This window comes from Piliocolobus tephrosceles, chromosome 5, assembly GCF_002776525.5.
Source record: "Piliocolobus tephrosceles isolate RC106 chromosome 5, ASM277652v3, whole genome shotgun sequence".
Classification (NCBI taxonomy): Eukaryota; Metazoa; Chordata; class Mammalia; order Primates; family Cercopithecidae; genus Piliocolobus; species Piliocolobus tephrosceles.
In genome coordinates, this window is record NC_045438.1 from 30,063,101 (window position 1) to 30,083,541 (window position 20,441).

At 37.8% G+C, this 20,441-nt stretch overlaps 1 protein-coding gene across 3 annotated transcripts in view; it reads left to right on the forward strand.

The window, feature by feature from the left end:
* Positions 1-19,963, forward strand: part of AKAP7 (A-kinase anchoring protein 7) — a 145,717-nt gene extending 125,754 nt beyond the window's left edge. Inside the window, exon 8 of one of the 3 annotated variants that reach the window (XM_023230668.2) lies at positions 17,954-18,804. In XM_023230668.2, the coding sequence (XP_023086436.2) occupies positions 17,954-18,150 (197 nt within the window). In that variant the 3' untranslated portion in view covers positions 18,151-18,804. Of the gene's footprint in view, positions 1-17,953 lie in introns of all 3 variants that reach the window. The other 2 variants (XM_023230664.2, XM_023230667.2) reach the window with 2 other exon arrangements.
* The last annotated feature ends 478 nt before the right edge of the window (positions 19,964-20,441 follow it).

The following is a 20,441-nucleotide window of genomic DNA, read 5'->3' on the forward strand; positions in this document are numbered from 1 at the left end:
ATTTTTGTATTTTTAGTAGAGATGGGGTTTCGCCATGTTGGCCAGCCTGATCTCAAACTCCTAACCTCAGGTGATCTGCCTGCCTCGGCTCCCCAAAGTGCTGGGATTTCAGGCAGCTTTGTATTATTTTCTTACTTAATTTTCATAGCAGCCCTGTGGTATAGAACTGTTTTCCCTGGCTTACAAATAAAGTGAGCCATAGAGGGGCTGAGCAACTTTCACGGGGATACTGAGCAGGGAATTGGGGAGCTAGGATTCCAGCCTAGGTAATCCTGACCCTATAACTCAAGAGAAAGCACTATAAATAGTTTCTGATTAGCAGTCTCATTTTAGAACAAAAAAATTACAGAAGGTATCATAGAAATACAGTTCCATTTGTCAGATGTGGAACAGCATTATGGTTTATAATGGCAAAAGTGTGATGTTGTGGAGCCACATAGGTCTACATTTCACTTTGTCAGTTTTTAGTTTTGTAGACTTGGGCGAGTCTCGTGGCTTCTCTGACTCTTGTTTGTCAAGGAGTGACAATAGAAAGCTTTTTGACTTCAGTGTGTGGGGGAAAAACCCAGGCACATAATAGATGCATAGTAGGACATAGGTTCATTATTACTAAAAGGATCCATACATATAATTGTCACAACTAAGTAAAGAAATAATACGTGTTGGAAAATACAAGTGTGCAGAGTTTGGGGGCTTAATGGGCAGGATACTGGGTCTTGGAAGCAGCTGGTGGTGAAAGAACACAGCCTCTCACCTCCAGAGATCCTGGGAAGAGACCCTCAGCAGCCGCAGTGGGGCCAACTCTGGCTTACTCTTCTGGAAGGAACAGTGGGACATTGTAGAGGACAAGACTGGGATTGTCTCTGACCTCCTCCTTCTAATCATCATGTAGGTTCCCTACTTTCCCCACAGAAATCAATCTTGCCTTTAGGGTGGCCTGTGGGGGAAGTCCAGCACGCTACTGACTGTTCTTAGTCCACCCCGGTACACCTGCACTTGTTCCCCACAGAGAACTGAAATTCCTTTTCCTGGGGGGAGTTCGTGCATATGTGGAGATCAAGAGCTTGAGAAGCAATGTCAACTGATGGGTCAAATTAATTTATATTTACATGTCATCAATGTACTATTACTCAACAAGTTTCAATGCTAGTTTCACTTCCTACAGTAAGAATTTACATATTCAAAGAACTTTAATGAACAGTAGACATCACCAAAGAGAACTTTAAAACAATTTAGTTTTTGTCTGAATACTTTTTGGAGCTTCTTGTAAATTGATAATCGTAGGCCACTGAGAAAAGAAATATCCTAATTACTTTCTTCAGTCATTCTCATGAAGCTAAAGCAATAAATTTATGAAGTCACCAAGCTTCAGGGTTTTTTTTTTAACAGTGTGCTCTGTCTCTCTGTTCATTTTTATGATATTTCTAGAAAGATTGGCCAAAGATGACCCTTTCTCTTGATTTTGTTTTAATGATTAATCAACTTATCTTCAAGTTCTCTTTAGCATCACACTCTATTTGACCCATTATTATTACGTTTATAATTCCTGATACACTTGGTTGACAGATTGATTAGTATTCACAAGCAAGATGTACTGACCAAATATTTCTGTGTACCTGGAGTTTCATGTTCAGACTTCAAAGAGAAACAGTGGCAGTTAAACCTATTTTATGTTTGTTAGCTGAATAATTAGATAGAAAAATTCACAGAGTAAACCATATTCTACACACTCATCTAAAAAGCGTTTGGTTTAGGATTAGTCAGCTGAGTTAAAGATTGCAGAGCTAATTTTGAATAATTTTAAAAAATATTATGAAAAAATATTTTAATATAAGGTTTTCACCCTATGATGTTTAAAGTATTTGTGATGCTCTTGGTCACTTTTTAGTTTTGTTTACATTTTAGGCCCTCTCGCTAAGCATAATGACTGGATATTGGCACCAAAGATAAAATGAAGCAGCATCACTAGTCAATGACATATCTTATGTTTTCCCATGAAATAATAGGAATGTTCTGAGACCGAAGCTTGCATTTTATAACATAAGCAGTTTTCTGAAAGTCGAATTTTCTTTAACATTATACTTCACAGGTTGAAATAAGCAACCTTGAAGCTAAGCCTTAAGAATTTGTATATGTCTCAGAATCTGGAAGTGCAATTTGATCATAGTAGGTGCTTGAGAAATAGTTGCTATGTAGACTCCTCAGTGTGTCCCCCTGAAGCCTTCATATTCACTCCCTTTCATATGTTTCCAGCCTCATCATTCTCCTCCTGCCCACCTCATCAGTTACTTACCAGAGCAAGTTCTGCTGCTATAAAACAAGCCAAGCTGGTCTTAACGCTCTCTTGTGGCATTTCTTCCCTGGCCCTCCTGAGAGATAGTTATTCATTCTGTCCGATCCAGCTCAAACATCACCTCCTGCATGACACTTTTTGAAATATTTTCCCCTAGATGGAATTCACCACTGTCTTACTTTGTGTACCCTTCTATATCGTACATCTTTCCTTGAGAGCATTCATGATCTCTTATTTATTTAATGTGTTTCTACCTGTACTGAATTGCAGGTTTCCTGAAGGCAGGGCCCATGTCAGATTCATTTCTGTATTTATAGCACGATGCTTATCACAGAAGAGGATGCTCAGTGAATATTTTGGGAAAGATGAAAGCATGGGAAGGAAGGAAGGGAAGACAGGAGAAAGGGAGGGAGAACTTGTATTTATTTGAAGGAAAGGTAGGGAAGGAGGGAGGAAGTAATTGTATTGCATTAATCAGTACCATTATTTAGTATTGGACATTTCAAGCTGAGAATGAAATCTTCTCAATTTTCTGTTTTCTAATTGACCAATCATTAAATTATGTGCTATTTTTCACATAATATTTCTCTCTTGTATACTTTCATTTTCCCAGGATGAGAGCACTGTGAAGTATATCTGCCTGGGGGTAGATGTCTTGGATGAACTAAGCTTCCTAATTCCTAGTGAGGGAATTACCAGTTTCCATCACTACTGCTATGTGATCATAGGCAATTTATACAAGTCTCATTGTTCCTACCTGCAAATGGGAAGAATGACACTTAATTTACCTCTTAAGGTTTCTGTGATAACCAAATGAAATAATGTTTCTGAAAACACTTTGGAAAGTATGAAATGTTACCTGAACAAGTGGAAAAAAAGTGTTCCTGTTACTGCTGTTAGTGAGCTGGCATCATGGGAATTTTCTCAGCCTGTGAAACCTTCTGATTTTGGTGTGTCCTTACTGCTTAAAAAGAGGTAAAGTGATATCTGCAACTTATGATTTATTTTACTAGATTACATTAATGACAACATTTATTCTGCCAACCTACATTGGTGAACGTTGCCTTCAGAACAGGAAAGTGACCTTATTTCTGCTCAAATCATTTCCTAGCCTAGGATAATCAGCCTATAAAGAAAAGTCTGCATTCTCATGAGCAGGTGTGTTGGCCAAATAGGTAAAAATTAATTGCAGTTAGTCATGCTTCTAAGTTTTATGTAATGCTCTCTTAAAATACATGGTAAGAAATTACATGAATGTAATAATAATTAGATTCTAAGGAGTCCTTTATTTTCTGATTTCCTTGTTTTTCTACAAAAGCATGATTATTTGAAAATTTATGCTTTTGACATGTTTGAAACTATATCTTCTCTGTCATAAAAATAATTTTTAATGATAGCCATATTTCTGCTAACACTCCTGTGGACCAGGAATTGTGTTTGGAATGTGTACTCCTCTTTTTTTGGAAACAGAGTCTCACTCACTCTTTCCCCCAAGCTGGAGTTGTAGTGGCCTGATCTCGGCCCACTGCAACCCTCGCCTCCTGGGTTCAAGCAATTCTCCTGCTTCAGCTTCCCTAGTAGCTGGGATTACAGGCATGTGCCACCATGCCTGGCTAATTTTTGTATTTTTAGTGGAGACAAGGTTTTACCATGTTGGCCAGGCTGGTCTCGAACTCCTGACTTCAGGTGATCCACCAAGTGCTGGGATTACAGGCATAAGCCACTGTGCCTGGTCTGGAATGCATACTACTTTTATCACTACTCAGAACTGCACCTCTCAATCAGTTTTGCACAAAATGACTTGGAGTGGTCTTGAGCAACCAGTCAGGGATCTTGAGGCAACCCCACATTCCAACCTGAACAAATATAGGAACCAAAATTCAGGAAGGAAACCACCATGGTTACCATACAGTAGAGAACAATTTATGATATGGAATAGCAAATGGGAACCTACAAACAAGACAAGGCAAACCCAGTCAGCAAAACAAACTGCCATGAGCATCGTGCTCCTCTGAAAGAGATTTAAACAACAGAGTAAGGGTGATCACATGTCAGTCAGAATATTGGGTACCAACTTAGTTTGTACTCTCTGAGCAGATTGGAGCAGTTGATACCTGATACACTGAAGGGGAGAATTAAAACAATTTATTTGAGTCATATTTATGCCCAGAAACCACCCCAGTCTATTTCAGTAGAAATTATTTTTCCTATTTTGGTATGAAGCACACAGAAAAATATGATTCAGAAGGAAAGCAACTGAGAATCTGAGGCCTGCAGCTGTGAGAGATTACAGATATTACAGTTGAGATGTGTCAAAACAGGGGCTGAGAAAGCCATCATCATTACCAGCCACATGCTAATTGCAGAGTGACAGGGCACTTGTCCATTCATCCAGTTCACAGGTTGATCTCAGTAGAGGCTGAACTTGTCCCTTATCAGAGGGAATACATTGTTCCTAATAATGTTTTTTCATTGAGGTATAATTTACATACAGTAATATTCACTGTATATAAGTCTGTCAGTTGTAATCAGCACAGTCATAGCACCACAATCAAGACTGTGAACAGTTGCATCACTCTCCAAAATTCTCTCATGCCCTTTTATAGTCAACACTTCCTGTTACAGCTACCCCTGGAAACCACTGGTTTGTTTGCAGTTAGTTTTTCCTTTTCCAGAATGTCATATAAATGAAATCATATAGCATGTAACCCTTTGAATCTAGTTTATCTCACACAACATATTTTAGATTCATCTGTATTGTTGCCTGTATCAGTATTTCATTACTTTGTACTGAGTACTAATGCATTGCATGGATTTACCACAGCTTATTGATTCATTCCCCAGTTGAAGAGTATTTGAGTTGTTTCTAGTCCTGGATAATTATGAATAAAGCTACTACATTCATGTATAGGTGTTTATGTGAGTATATGCTTTCATTTTATTTGATTTCAAGTCTAGCTAGAAGTAGATTAATGGTTTGCATTGTAAGAATATGGTCAACTTTTTATAAGAAGTTTCTAAACTGTTTTTACCAAGTGGCTATTACCATTTTTGCATTCCCACCAGCAATAGGAGTTCCAGTTGCTTCACCAACACTTAGTATTGTCTATCTTTTTAATTGACAGTCATGTTGTCGGGTGAGTAGTAGTATCTCATTGTGACTTTAATTTGTATTTCCCTGATGACTAAAAATGTTGAGTGTCTTTTTACATGTTTATCAACCATCTGTATATCTTATTTTGTGAAAAAAATTTGTCAGTTCCTTTGGCCATTTTTGTATTTGGTTGCTTTTCTTCCTATTAAGTAGTAAGAGTTCTTTTTGTTTTCTTGCTATAAATTCCTTAATAAATTTTTCAAATATGTTCTCCCAGTCTGTGGGTTGCCTTTTGTTTTCTAACAGGGTCCTGAAAAGAGCAAATGTTTTACATTTTGATGAAGTTCAGTTTACCTCTTTTTTAAAAGTTTGTGCTTTTGTTGTCCTGTTTAATAAATCTTTGCCAAATCCAAGGTCACTAAGAAGTTCTTCTGTGTTTTCTTCTAGACAGCTTATACTTATAAAGCTCTCATATTAGGTCTGTGATTCATTTTAATCTTTATATTGGTGTGAGGTAAGGGTTGATGTTTTTTATTTTACATATGGATATATAATTATTCTAGTACCATTCCTTGCAAAGATTATTCTTTTTTAATTGCCTTGGCTCCTTTGTTGAAAATTAATTGGGCATACGTGTGTGAGTATAGTTGTGGATTTTTGTTTTGTTTTATTATCTATATGTCTATACTTATGCCAATACCACACTGTCTCTATTTCTGTAGCTTCAAAGTAAGTCTTGAAATCAGGAAGTATAAGTCTTCTAATTGTGTTCTTCTTGTTAAAAACTTTTTGGCTTTTCGAGTTCCTTTACATTTTCATAAAATTTTATTTTTTAAAGAGATGGAATCTTGCTCTGTTGCCCAGGCTGGAGTGCAGTGGTGCCATCATAGTTCACTGCAGCCTTGATTTTTTTTTTACCAAATACTATTCGTTTTTACAAAATACATGGTGATCATAAGAGAACATTTTACAAATTACAAATGGGAAAAGTACAGGGAAAAGTAGAGACACATGAGTCAAATGACAGGATAACTGTTCATATGGAGTCTGTTTAGAATAAAAAAGTTCTCTTTTAAAGTCAGACAAGGCCATGAATAGGTACATTGCTTTATAAAAAATGCTACTTACTTTGAAATACACTTCTACCAAAAAGTAGAAAAGCTTTGTAGTGTGTCTAATGTGTCCTAAACTAAATTACATATAGTTCCAGTGTTGTCACAGTGCAACCATTGCTTTTAGTCAGGGATCTGTGAGAGACTTGATTCCTGTCACTGAAAGAGCAAAGCCCCAGGACTGGTGAACTTCCCTGCCTTCCATAAGGCTTTGTTCAGTGACTTTGGAATGTGGTATCAAAAATCCCATTCACTTCTGCCACAGGTTCCCTCAGAACAGACACTATAGCCTCATCACTGGCATTCAGATTCCGCACAAAGAATTTATTCAACAATTCACCATCTTTTAGCTCAGAAATATTTTGGCTAAGTTCAGAAATATTTTGGCTCAAGCGATCCTCCTGCCTCAGCCTTCCAAGTAACTGGGACTACAGGCGCATGCCACCATGCCTGGCTGATTTTTAAATTTTTTGTAGAGATGGGGTCTTGCTATGTTGCCCAGGTTGATCTGGAACTTTTGGCCTCAAGTGATCCTCCCGCCTTGGCCTTCCAAAGTTCTGGGATTACAGGTGTGAGCCCCTGCACCCAGCCTCATGTAAATTTAAAGTCAACTTACCAATTTTTATTTTAAAAAGCCTTGTTGGGTTTAATAGATACTGATTTGGATCTATAGAGCAACTGGGGGAGAACTGACATCGTTTGATCCATGACTATAGTTTATTTCTCTATTTAGGTTTTAATTCTCTCAGGAAGTTTTACAGTTGTCAGTATACAGGTGTTGCATACATTTTATTGAATTATTCTAAGTATTTAATCTTTTATGCTATTAAAATTACTTTTTAAATTTCAATTTTCAGTTATTTGTGGCTAGTATAGGAAATACAGTTTTTTAAATACAATGGTTGTATCCTGTGGCCTTGCTAAACACATTTTTGTAGAATCCTTAGATTTCTGGATAGATGAAGATGTAATTTGCAAATGAAGACAATTTTACTACTTCTTTTTTGATCAAGAGGTTTTTATTCTTTTCCTTGCCTAATTCTACTGGCTAGGACTTTCAGTATAATGCTGAGCAGCAGTGGTGAGAGCAGACATTTTTATCTTGTTCCTAATTTTAGGGGGAAATAATTCAGACTTTTGCCAGTAAGTTTGAAGTTAGCTGACCAGTAAAGTATGCAGTTAGCTGGTGGTTTTCATAGGGGCCCTTTTGGCCTAAGGATATTTCTTTCTGTTTCTAGTTTGCTAAGAGTGTTTATCATGAGTGAGTATGAATTTTGTTAAATTTCTTTGAATTTTGTTAAATTCCTTTTCTGAATGTATTTAAATGATCGTATTTGCTTATTTAGTTTTTTGTATAAAAATTATATAGACCAGTTTTCAAATGTTAATTTATTCTTGCATTTCTAGAATAAACCTCTCTTAGTTTGTGTCTTATCGTTTTTATATATTTGCTATACTGATTTGGTAAAAATTTCTTAGGATTTTTGTGTCTCTGTGAAGAATATTGGTCTGTAATTTTATGTTTTCACTCTGTCTGGTGTAGGTAATTGGGTGTTCCCTATTCTATTTTCTGGAAGAGTATGGATTGGTAAAATTTCTTCCTAAATATTTGGTAGAATTTACTAATAATGAAGCCATCTGGGCTACTTTGTTGAAAGATTTTTAACTGTACTTTCAATTTTTAAATTAAGTATAGAGCTATTCAAGTTACCTATTTCTTCTTGAATGCGATTGGATAGTTTGTGTCTTTTAAGGAATTTGCCCATTTCATCTAGTTTGTTGCATCTCTTCACATGCAATTGTTTATATTTCCTGATTGTCCTCTTAAGGTTTGTATAATTGATAGTGATTTTCCACCCCCACTCCTGATATTGGCAATATACATCTTGTATTTTTTTGTTCCTGATCAGTTTGGATACAGCTTTATCAATTTTATAGATTTGTTTTCAAAGGATTAGCCTTTGGTTTCACTGATGTTCTCTACTGTTTATCTGTTTTCTATTTCATTCTGCTACTATTTTTATTGTTTCCTTCTTTCTGCTTACTTTGGGGTTAACTGGATCCTCTCTTCCTATGTTCTTAATGTGGTAGCTTTGATAACTGACTTGAGACCTTTTCTTATTTTCTGATATAAGCACTTAGTGATACAAAGTACAGCTTTAGCTGCATTCCACAAATTTGGTATGTTCTGTTTTAATTTACGTTCAGTTAAGTATTTTCTAATTCCTCTTTTGGTTTCATCTTTGATTCATGGATTATTTAGAAACATTGTTTAAATATAAATAACTAAAGGATTCTCAGGGTGTCTTTCTGTTACTGATTTCTTATTTGAATCCATTGTGGATCAAAAACATGCATTGGATGAGTTCAATATTTTTAACTATTGAGTCTTGTTTTATGGCTTAGAATGTGGCCTCTCTTGGCAAACGTTTTCTATACACTAAAAAGAAAGTGTATTCTGTTGGGTGGAGGGTTCTATAATTCTCAGTTAGGTGGATTTGGTTAGTACTGTAGTTCATGTCTTCTGTATTTTCACAGAATTTCTGTTTTATCAACTCTTGAGAATGGTCTTGAAATCTCAAACTGTAATGTGTATCATCTATCAACCTTTTAGTTCTATCAGTTTTTGCTTCAGGTGCTTTGATGCTCTTGTTATGAGACACATGCATTTAGGATTTTTACACCCTCTTGAAGAATTAATTCCCTCATTAATATATAGTATCTCTTCCAGGTACTACTTTTTCTGAAATCTGCTTTGCCTGATATTGATTCTTTAGCTTTCTTTCCATTAGCATTAGTGTGGCATATCTTTTCCTGTATTAGTAACTTTAACCTTCCTGTCTCTTCATATTTGAATTGGATTTTTTTGGTAGACATCATAGTTGATTATGATTTTTTAATCCAAATCAACAATCTCTGACTGTTCATTGGTGTGTCCAGGCCATTTTATGTTTGATACGATTATCAATATGAGTGAGTTTAAATCTCCCACCTTGCTAGTTGTTTTCTACTTGTCTCATCTGTTCTTTGCTTCTTTTTCTCCTCTTTTACTGCCTTATTTTTTATTAAGGAGTTTTATTACTCCATTTTATCTCCATTATTGGCTTATTTGCTGTGCCTCTTTTTGTTTTTACTTTAGTGGTTACTGTAGAGTTTTAAAATACACATCTGCCTTCAAATAATATTATGCCACTTCATGTTTAACAGAAGAACTTTACAGTTATTTGCATTTTCCCCCTCCCAATCTTTGTGTGCTATTGTTGCCATAAGTTTTATTTCTACATATTTTATAATACCCACTTAAAACAGTTCTTTCTCTTTTAAAGAAATTAAGAATGAGAAAAAGTCTTTTATTTTTACTTACATATATACAGTTTTTGGTTCTTTCTTTGTCTCTGAGTAGATCTAAATTTCTATCTAGTATCATTTTCCTTCTGCCTCAGGTTTTTTTCTTTGACATTTCTTCTAGTGCTGGTCAGCTGACGATGAATTCATTTAGCATTTGTATGTCTGAAAAAGTCATCCTTCACCCTCATTTTTGAAAGATAATATTTCTGGGTAAAGAATTCTTTGTTGCCTTTTCTTTTTCTTTTAGTACTTTAAAATGTTGCACTGTTGTCTTTTCTTCTGCGTTGTTTCTGATGAGTGAGTCTGCTGTCGTTCTTGTCTTTATTTCTCTGTATATAATGCTTCTTTTTTTCTTTGGCTCTTTTAAGATTTTCTTTTAATACTGTTTTTCAGAAATTTGATCATGATATTCCTTGGTGTGATTTTCTTCACATTTCTTGTACTTCACATTTCTTTTCAAGAATCACATTTCTTGAGATTCTTTGAGCTTCTCGATATGTAGTATCAAGAAACTCAAAGGGTATGTAATTTTTGTGGAATTTCAAACATTTTTGACCATTATTTCTGCATTTGTTTACTGCACTCCCCCTCTCTTTCCTTATCTTCCTTCCCTAATTAAATTGGTGCGATGGTTTAGTATTCCTATTTAACTCTTGTTGTAATATGTACTTCACTTTCCTACTACATCTACCATGGTTCAAATCCTCATTGTTTCTCTTTCTGTCTGTTGCAAAACCTCCCTGTATTGTTTTTAGAGATATAGTCTCACTTTGTTGCCCAGACTGGACTTAAACTATTGGGCTCAAGCAAGCCTCCTGCGTAGCTGGGACTACAGGTGTACGCCACCGCACCCAGCTCTCTGCCTCTATATTTGCCCCTCTTCAGTCCATAGTATGGTACATAGGTCCCTTTATCCCTACCTGTTTTCTAGCTTTCTTTCCCCCGAAGCCATCCTCACCTCACCCATGACTCTCTGAACTCTTTATCCTGGCAATATGGAATACTTCCAGTACTCCAATGCATCATGCTTTCTCATGCTTCTGTGCACATACTTATGCCTTCCTATGTCTGGAAACCTCCCTACCCCTCCATCATCCCTGCCTCCATGCCTGGAAACTCTTATTCATTGACCTGAAATGCCTCTCCTTTAAAACTTACCTTTTTATTCCATCCCAACTTCACTAGACCTTGAGTGTGTTCTGTTATAGCACTTCACCTATAGTTTTGCAATCATTATTGCAATTATCTAGGTCATCCTCCTAGACTGACTTGTGTGTGGTCAGAGACTGTATCTTATTCATTTTTACATACTTAGTAGTGGTACATAATAGATGCTTACTAAAGTGTTCAATGAACAAATAATTGGCATTTAGCAGGTATTGGGCATATTATTTTTAAAATAAGTTGAACTCAGATTTAATCATAACCTACATTTTGAGAGCCTAGCCTGCTATGTTTCAGGCACCATTTTAGGCACTTCTCATATATTTAATCCTTATAACATCAATACAATGTATATATTGTCATTCTCGTGATACCCCAACTTTGGTTTAGAGAGGTCACGGACAAGGTTGTGCAGATAGAAAACGCCAACATTTGATTTCAAACTTGAAGGTATATTTTGCTTTTCTCTCCTTGCAAACACATTAGGAGTTCTGTCATATCACCGTCAGTATTTTCTAAGATTTCCAGTAAGAAATGACAGCTATCTGCAGAAATTTTATAGGTAGCAATGAGAATCATTTATAGAGTCAGAGAACTGATGTCACAGACTGACAGAAAAGTCTCTAAGGGGCTGTTCTGGGATATCAGGAAAGGGGAAGCAGGGGGGTTCTTAGGTAGGCTGCGTGGCCTACAAACGTCCATCGCATGTCTGCCGCCATCTTTGATGTGACCATATGAGGAGCCATGTGGAGGGCACATAGGGATCATCCTGAACCATGTGGTTTGGGGATTCCTACAAGGATGTGTGGATCAAGGGACTGGCTTCAGACAGCATCTTGGGGAACAGCGGAAAGAAATGAAGACTCTGAATGTGCCAGCACCTGCTGTGTTTACAAAAGGCCTGAAGGGTTCATAACGTTTGTCATTATGACACTTTGGCTGAGGCTGGAATCACCACCCCAGCCCACTCAGACTGGAAGCCAAATGCCTGTTGAGACTTTATCTCCCCTTTGTTTCTTCTCCCAAGGCTACTCTTGATTTTCAGTTTAGCTGCATTCTACCCCTACCATCCCCAGTGTAGAAATGATGAGGGTGGGTTTGGGTGGAGGGACATACAGTGTAGTGGTCTCTAAAACCCCTGTGGGGATGTCCTTTTGTACATACAGCAACATGTTTACATAAAACATATAAAAATTTATTCTGTGCTACCGAATCTAGAATACATCTTACAAAGGCATGGTTCCTTCCCTTTTGAAATTTGTATTATAGAAAATGTTTTAAAATACGGTTTTAGTGTTTTAATTATAAAATTTTCTGGTGTGTATGTGTTGGTGGTGAGTTTTGGTTTTTGGTGAGAGGAGGGAGCTGTATTTGCAGGAACTCTGTTTTCTGGGGTACTGCAGCTAATACTTTTGGCAAATAAGGGTCCCAGGACAGTGTCAGTTGAAATGTACAGTTGAGGATGATTCCTGATCTGTCCTTCCTCACATCAGTTGCAGGTAGTGTACAAGGCAGCTGAGTGTGCCATTCTAACTTTTTGAATAGCCTACGGATCTATATTTAGTGTTTCTTTTTAGTTAGATGGACCAATGAAAAGGTAAGCTCAGTTAAAAAAAAAAAAAATCCACTTCTAAGGAGGACACCCTTATGCATTGGGAACAGGAAGTTCCAGTGAAGGGGAGGATGCTTAGGAAGCCTTCGTTCAGATACCGAATGAAGTTTTTGATAGTTAGGATGTGAGCAAGTGAGAGCTTTTAATGTTTTCATGTTTAGTGTTTGAATGTTATTATTTTAACATGGTTGCACTCTATCTTGTATTGTAATGAACATTTTTCTTTGTTCCCTTTTCCAAAAAATTAGCCTGATTTGTTCTTTTCAGGACAAATGGGCCCCTAGATACTGGCAGTGGATAGGGTGTGGTGATGGTTTCTGGAGCCCTTCCTGTGACATCAGTTAAGCTGTGTTGGGTCAACTCACACATAAGACCAGCTGAAGCACATTAATGTTGACCTTCAGTTTTCTCAGTAGGTGTAAAATATTTTTGCTACCACAAAGGAGTTATTTATTTTCTTTTCAGTAACCACAGATATAAATTCCATCCCTGTATTGATTTGGTATCAGAGATCTCGGGTTAATAGAAACAAAATGGAATCATAGGTACAAACCCTGGGTGAATGATGCCACAACTTGAAGTTGATTGAAAAGTTTCTTAAGTCTGTATTTTTAGGGCCAGTGCTGTGTTTTGGTGTGCTTAAAAGAATTTTTTGTGACCTTTCTTTTATATTTTTACTATTCTCCTAAGAAAATGATCAAGGATATTCTGGGGGATTTCTAAAGTAACAATGTCAAAGACAAAGGCTATTAATCTGTCATTTTATTAGGTAGGATATTAAGTAACCCTGTAGTCCAAAAAAGAATATTCCTATCAAGAGTGTGTTGCTTACATTGGCGATATTTTTTATATGTACTCCTGTTGGAATATCAAAAGACAGTTTGTATATGTTACACTAGCATGTTGAACTGCCATTGTTGAAGGAGCTACAGTTAAAATGAGTGGAGCCATTTGTCTGAGAACTCAGAGAGACAGATACTTGTCAGGTAGTTGGCAGAAGAAAAATACAGCATAATTCTAATCTTAAGATCCCTGTTTTTAATTAATATGAATTAAGTCTGCTAGGAGTGGGAACACAAATGAGATCTCACAGGAATGAAAATGTCTATTTTTTGAATTGCTGCATTATTGCAGGGCTCTGTGATAAGCCTTCTTGTAGACTCATCCCTGGGCTAATGGTCATAGTCTGAGGATACTTTGTGGAAATCATAAAGGGAGGCAAGAGTCCAGGACAGATCTAGAAGATTGGCTTGCAAATTTATTGTTCTGATTGGTTGGTTAGTTAGTTAGTTATTATAGGTAGCTAATATTTGTCCCTTAGGTTGGATATTTTGTCTTACTGACAGGTTCATCAAGTGAAGTGGAAGTAGATTTTTCACATGGATAGTTAAATGATTCCAGAATTCTCTGCTCACGTTTTAAATTTAGTATTAAATGTAAATTTCTGATCATTCGGGTGCGGTCCTTATAGGAAGATAGAAGCATTTTTAAATGTTGCTATTGCTTTCAAGGACTTCAATCATCAATTCACTTGACTAACAAAATGTATTGAGCTCTTATTGTGATGAATAATTGGTGTCCTATGTTAGCAGAGGGAGAGAGAACTGAGAAGCCGAGGATATAATTTCTATACTCAAGACTGTCTTTAGCAGAGCAGATACTGAATCAGTAATGTTGAATAAGTACATTAATAAATAATTCTCATAATTTGTAAAGAAATTAAGAAAAAAACCCAGTGGGATGTTGTTTTGCTCACTGCTTTGTATCCTTATAGATCCTCAGTACACAATTGTTCAATGAATGACCAAATGGCCATGTACTATACACGCAGTGAGAGTTATTAGAGTCCAGTGGAGGCTCATCAGTTACAGCTAGGATAGTGTATTAGTCCATTCTTGCATTGCTATAAAGAAATACCTGAAACTGGGTAATTTATAAAGAAAAGAGGTTTAGTTGGCTCATGGTTCCACAGGCTGTACAGGAAGCATGGCTGGGGAGGCCTCAGGAAACTTACAATCATGACAGAAGGTGAAGGGGAAGCAGGCATATCTTACATGGCCACAGCAGGAGGAAGAAAAGAGCGGGGAGGTGCTACACACTTTCAAACAACCAGATCTCATGAGCACTCACTCACTATCAGTGAGAACAGCAAGGGGGAAACACACCTCCGTGATCGTTACCTCCCACCAAGTCCTTCCTCCAGCATTGGGGATTACAGTTCCGCAGGAGATTTGGGTGGGGACACAAATCCAAACTATATTAGCTAATCAGGAAAGGCTTCATGGAGTAGATGGGATTCTAATTGCTGAGAGAGAGAGAGGGTTGTCTCGAAATTGGGAATGGTGTGGAAGCCTCTGAGGAGATGTTGGAAGCTGACAGTGGAGGTGTGCAGGGGTGGGCCATCAGGCTGGAAAGGCAAATTTTGGAAAGGCTTGACAGATAGACATTTCCCTGTAAAGAGTGAAAGAGATGTTTTAGAAATAATAATCTAGAGGTTTTATACCAGGCGCATTGAAGATGGGAGAAATCATGACGCACAATTGACAAAGCTTGGTAATTAAGGGGATTAATGAGGGAAAGGAAGGCATCAAAGATGGCTACAATCTTGTTTTGAGCTTGACTGCCTCAAATAGTAATAACAGCATAAACGAAAATAAGATGTCAGAAGGGAAAATTCACTTTTTTTTTCTTCTTTTTTGAGATGGAGTCTCACTGTGTCACCAGGCTGTAGTGTAGTCACGTGATCTTGGCTCCCTGCAGCCTCTGCCTCCTGGGTTCAAGTGTTTTTTTCTTCTTTTTTGAGATGGAGTCTCACTGTGTCGCTAGGCTGTAGTGTAGTCACGTGATCTTGGCTCCCTGCAGCCTCTGCCTCCTGGGTTCAAGTGATTCTCCTGCCTCAGCGTCCTGAGTAGCTGGGACTACAGGTGCAAGCCGCCACGCCCAGCTAATTTTTATATTTTTAGTAGAGACGGGGTTTCACCATGTTGGCCAGGATGGTCTTGATCTCTTGACCTCGTGATCTGCCTGCCTCAGCCTCCCAAAGTGTTGGGATTACAGTCATGAGCCACCGTGCCTGGCCAAAATTAGCTTTTTGTAGGAAGATTCTTGTGTTTAAGATAATAGGAGGCCAGACTCGGTGGCTCACGCCTGTAATCCCAGCACTTTGGGAGGCTGAGACGGGCGGATCACTAGGTCAGGAGATGGAGACCATCCTGGCTAACACGGTGAAACTCCCTCTCTACTAAAAATACAAAAAACTAGCCGGGCGAGGTGGCGGGCGCCTGTAGTCCCAGCTACTCGGGAGGCTAAGGCAGGAGAATGGCGGGAACCCGGGAGGCGGAGCTTGCAGTGAGCAGAGATCGCGCCACTGCACTCCAGCCTGGGCGACAGAGCGAGACTCCATCTCAAAAAAAAAAAAAAAAAAAAGATAATAGAGACACTTCACTGTGGACTAGTAGAAATCACAGAATCATGGAACATTAGCCCCCAAAGGGATTTGGAGGTTGAGCCATTTATTAGACTCAGATTCAACCCTGTCATCTTGCTGATGAGAAAGCTGACTAGATTCAGGAACAGCTCCCAGGGTGCAATGTCTGGCCTTGATACAGAGCACAAGTAGGATGGCAGATGTAGACAGTCATTTACAGTGTAGTGTTTTGGAGGGTACTTAAAAAAGTATTCCTTCATTTGCAGTTGGATTTTTCCCTTTTAAATGGGAAGAGTCATTATACAAACAGTTCCACGTTCATTTGGAGATGTTGTCTATAGAGTATAAACACCGTGTTATAAGGTTGAAATAAAATCCCTAGATATTAGGCAATATATTCATTAACTCTGACTGATAAACAAAAAGTCTTAACTTGCCACCCAAGATGACATTACCAATGAATTTCTTTAATAGTAAATACATTATCTATGATTTTCTTTACTTTAATAGTATTATTTAGTAAGTTATATTTAGTTATTACTGAGTTGACATTTACTCAATTCTAAACATATTTTGCACTGCAGGTGTTCTATCTTGGACTTCTGATCATGGGTCTGGGATGCCATATTGCCATATTTGAGGAGAAGGCAGTTGCTAAGGGTTCCCACTATTAGTGTTTCTAGATGGGTCTTATCCCACCCTCTCTTCTGCTTGGGTTGTTGCTAGGAATGATGGGGATGGTTGGTCTTGATGGGTGTTACGTACAAGTAGGGGCTCTGAAACAAGGTTGGGGGCCAGTTCTCACCCTTGGCCTACCTGCTTCTGTTCTTCAATCCCTATTATATGTGAGTACAGGAAGTAGTGTCCATCTTCCAGCTCACACCCTTTGTGTCTGCCTGTCCCAGACCCAGAGATGGAAACGCAACACTGGCTTTGCCTTCTGGAACCCATGGGTAGTCTTCCAAAACTGAGCTGATCTTAGTATGCAAGCATCCTGTGACTTCTTTGCCTCCAACCTTGTTCTTTCCTGGGTCCCCAGCTTGATGGGAGAAGATTGAGCACTGAATGGTCACTCTCTTCCTTGTCTCCCTTAACTGGGGAAGGAGCCCCTTAGTTTCTTTCCCCAGTTAAGGGAGACAAGAGAGTGACTGGGAAATGTCTACCATGAGAATAGTTGGAAACCAGCTCTTTTAGAGTAAAGCAAAAGATGGAATAATTAGACCTGGATCATTACTATCAAGGAAGTAAAATGACCATAAAATATTTACATCTAGTAATTTACCATTATAATCCTAATTTTTCTTTGAAGAATTTCCTAATTGCAGTGATAGCACTGGAATTAAAAAGAATATTATTCTTACAAGCTTATTTTAAACCAATTCCTAGTGGTAGTGACTGCCTTTATCTTCATGGCGGCACTGAGCATTTATTAACAACCAACCTATAGGCCAAGCATTTTTAAATTAGTGATCTTAAGTAATGAGATGCCGGGGAAATCTTGACAACCTGATATTTGATATTGGAGAATGAGAAGCAGACATAGGTCTACTTAGTGTGAATTCACATGTCTGAGACTTCACGTGGTAGGGACATGGACGTTAGTAGTAGTAATTAGCCTTGGATGAGAGAACAGAAATTCACATATAAATGGGAAACATCCCACATTGGTAGGTAGAGCTTGTCTAGATTGGGACTAATGAACTACTTTTCAATCTGAAGGCTTCAGGAATAGACAGGCTTCTGCTTCCGCAAATACCAAATGAAAAGCCAACCCACTGTTCTTGAATTTATAGATCCAATTTACACTTGCTCTTTTTAACTAATGGAACTAGCCGGCCCCTGCATGCCAAGTTTCTATGGCAATGTGATCTCAGTGACCTCTCTTCTCTATTGTGGAATGTAGGTGAAAAGAACGGAGGGGAGCCTGATGACGCTGAACTAGTAAGGCTCAGTAAAAGGCTGGTGGAGAACGCGGTGCTCAAGGCTGTCCAGCAGTATCTGGAGGAAACACAGAATAAAAACAAGCCAGGGGAGGGGAGCTCTGTGAAAACTGAAGCAGCTGATCGGAATGGCAATGACAATGAGAACAACAGAAAATGAGGCCAGAACGCAGGCCCCCATGTCTCTGTGCAAAGCCTCCCTGCTCCCCTCTGCTGAGTCTAGGGACTGACTTGCAGCGTGCTATTTAAGTTTCTCTGGTCCAATCTGTGGAGATTGCCTAATATATTCATGATCGATGTGTTTGCATTTCTGAAACACAACAGAAGAAAAACAGAGTGCTGGGACTGGCAGAGGAAGTTAATTGATGAAAGAAGAATGGCTCAAGTTTTGCTCGCCCTCAGCCATGCACAAGGGAGAGGGAACTTTGGGTTATGCCTCCTGGACGCAAATTAAAGGCTGTAAAAGAGGCCTTGCCATCAATGGAATACTGCCATTTATATTACTTCGCAGGGCATTTGACTACTTTATCTGAGGCCAGAACTCTCACACACAGCTATCAAGTGCTAAGTTTAAAATAATCACTGTTGAAATTGTCATTTGTACAATTAGTCCATAATGTTTCATTTTTGTCCTAAGTGTGTTGTTGCTATGCAGTGATCTTTATTTATAGTAAATTATGTTTCATGTAAATGATATATTTTTGGTGAAATGCAACCTTTTCTATAAAATGTGGGCAACATTTTAAAGTTTTTTTAATCCTATTTTGATAAGTCAGTATGCCATATTTAATGAAATGTATTATATAATTTTTTTTTCTTAGGCAAGAAACCTATTGGAATTCGAGACTTAATTAATGAAGCTTTGCATCGAGAAACGATGGGTCTGAAGTCCAAAGTGAAACAGATAAAGGAATTTTTATTAAAGCCTGAGACTCAGGCCAAAATTAGGAGGGAACTTTTTGAAGAAAGACTTATTAACAACAGTAATCCAGCAAATGACATTGATTTCAGCACAACTTTGACATAAGCTCTACATTGTGATTGTGACAACATAGCTTATGAAATCTTTCCAGCTTATTAAGTAGCTCTTTGGTAAACACCAAAGAAGTTTCTGATAGTGTCTGCACAACAGCAAACCAACATTTGGTGGGGAATTAGCAATTTCTTGCCAAAGAAAACTGATTCTGCCCTATTATTTTTTGAGCTACACTTGTATTTTAGAATGTCTGTTTCTGTAATATTGAGAATCATTTTATAGAAATGATTTCTTAATTAGCTATTGTGAGTTATTCCTCGGGTCCTTGCAGAAAAAAAAATACAGACTGTGAACAAATCATTCACAGACAAATAGAATAAAACAGAGCCAACAACAGTATTTTAAGGGTCACTTGCCTCCTGTTGACATGATTGTTGCTAAATCAAAAGAAGCATTGTCCAGGTGTGTCTACATCTAGTGTTACTTTTAATGAGAATTTGAATGTTTATTGAACAATAGTACTTGAATGAACATTTATAAATGTAATTACTGCGATCACTGGTTAAGAATGTTTTATATATCCTTATAATATTTTTCACTGATCAAAATGTAGTTTTGCTTTTTCATTTCTTAAGGAATACATGTGTGGGATTTTTATTTTTTACATTTCTGAAGATAAGTTCCAGGTCTTACCGTATCCCTTGACATCTGAATTTGTTTGCGCTGCTTGTTTTGAAGAGCATTCTTGAAAACTTTCCCTGGTGTGATGACTGTTGGTAACAGCTTTTTCTATAGTCATTGCAAAACTGCTGCTACCAATAGATCATGATGGAGGGGGAAATCACTGGAGATCAAATATGTGAAATCACTTCAAATATAAAATCCAGTTTACTCATAGATTTTAGCTATTTTTTCACTGGGTAAATTATACTACATTTATTTACAAATGAGTTTATGCATTTTCATGGCTCTTAATAAACATATTGTTTTCCCTTGTTGCCTTTCCTCATTTCTTTTTTTCACTCTTGAGAGTAGCTGGATCTATGTTGGTGTAATGAAGTCATAAATAGGAGCTCTGATAGTTTCAGTGTTGCTTCACCTTCATGTTCCTGTCCTTCATGCTAAGATAGCACAGTTGTTAAAGCACCTTTAACTTTACCCTTTAAAATGATATCAAATCAGTCAGCTTCACAGAGAATTAACAACAGAACCTTAAATTCAAAGAAAAATCTAAATAGCATCTTATAAACAGCTAAGAATGTGTCACTGGTGTGACATCCTAGCAAAGATGAAAAGTGGAGATCCATCCAGGTGCAGAATCCTGGGAGCTGTTTGCCATGAAACCCCTTTCAGTGGTAGAGGGCTTGACTGTTTGTAACTGGCTTCTTTATTTATTTATTTTTTTTTTGAGATGGAGTCTCGCTGTGTCGCCCAGGCTGGCGTGCAGTGGCGGATCTCAGCTCACTGCAAGCTCC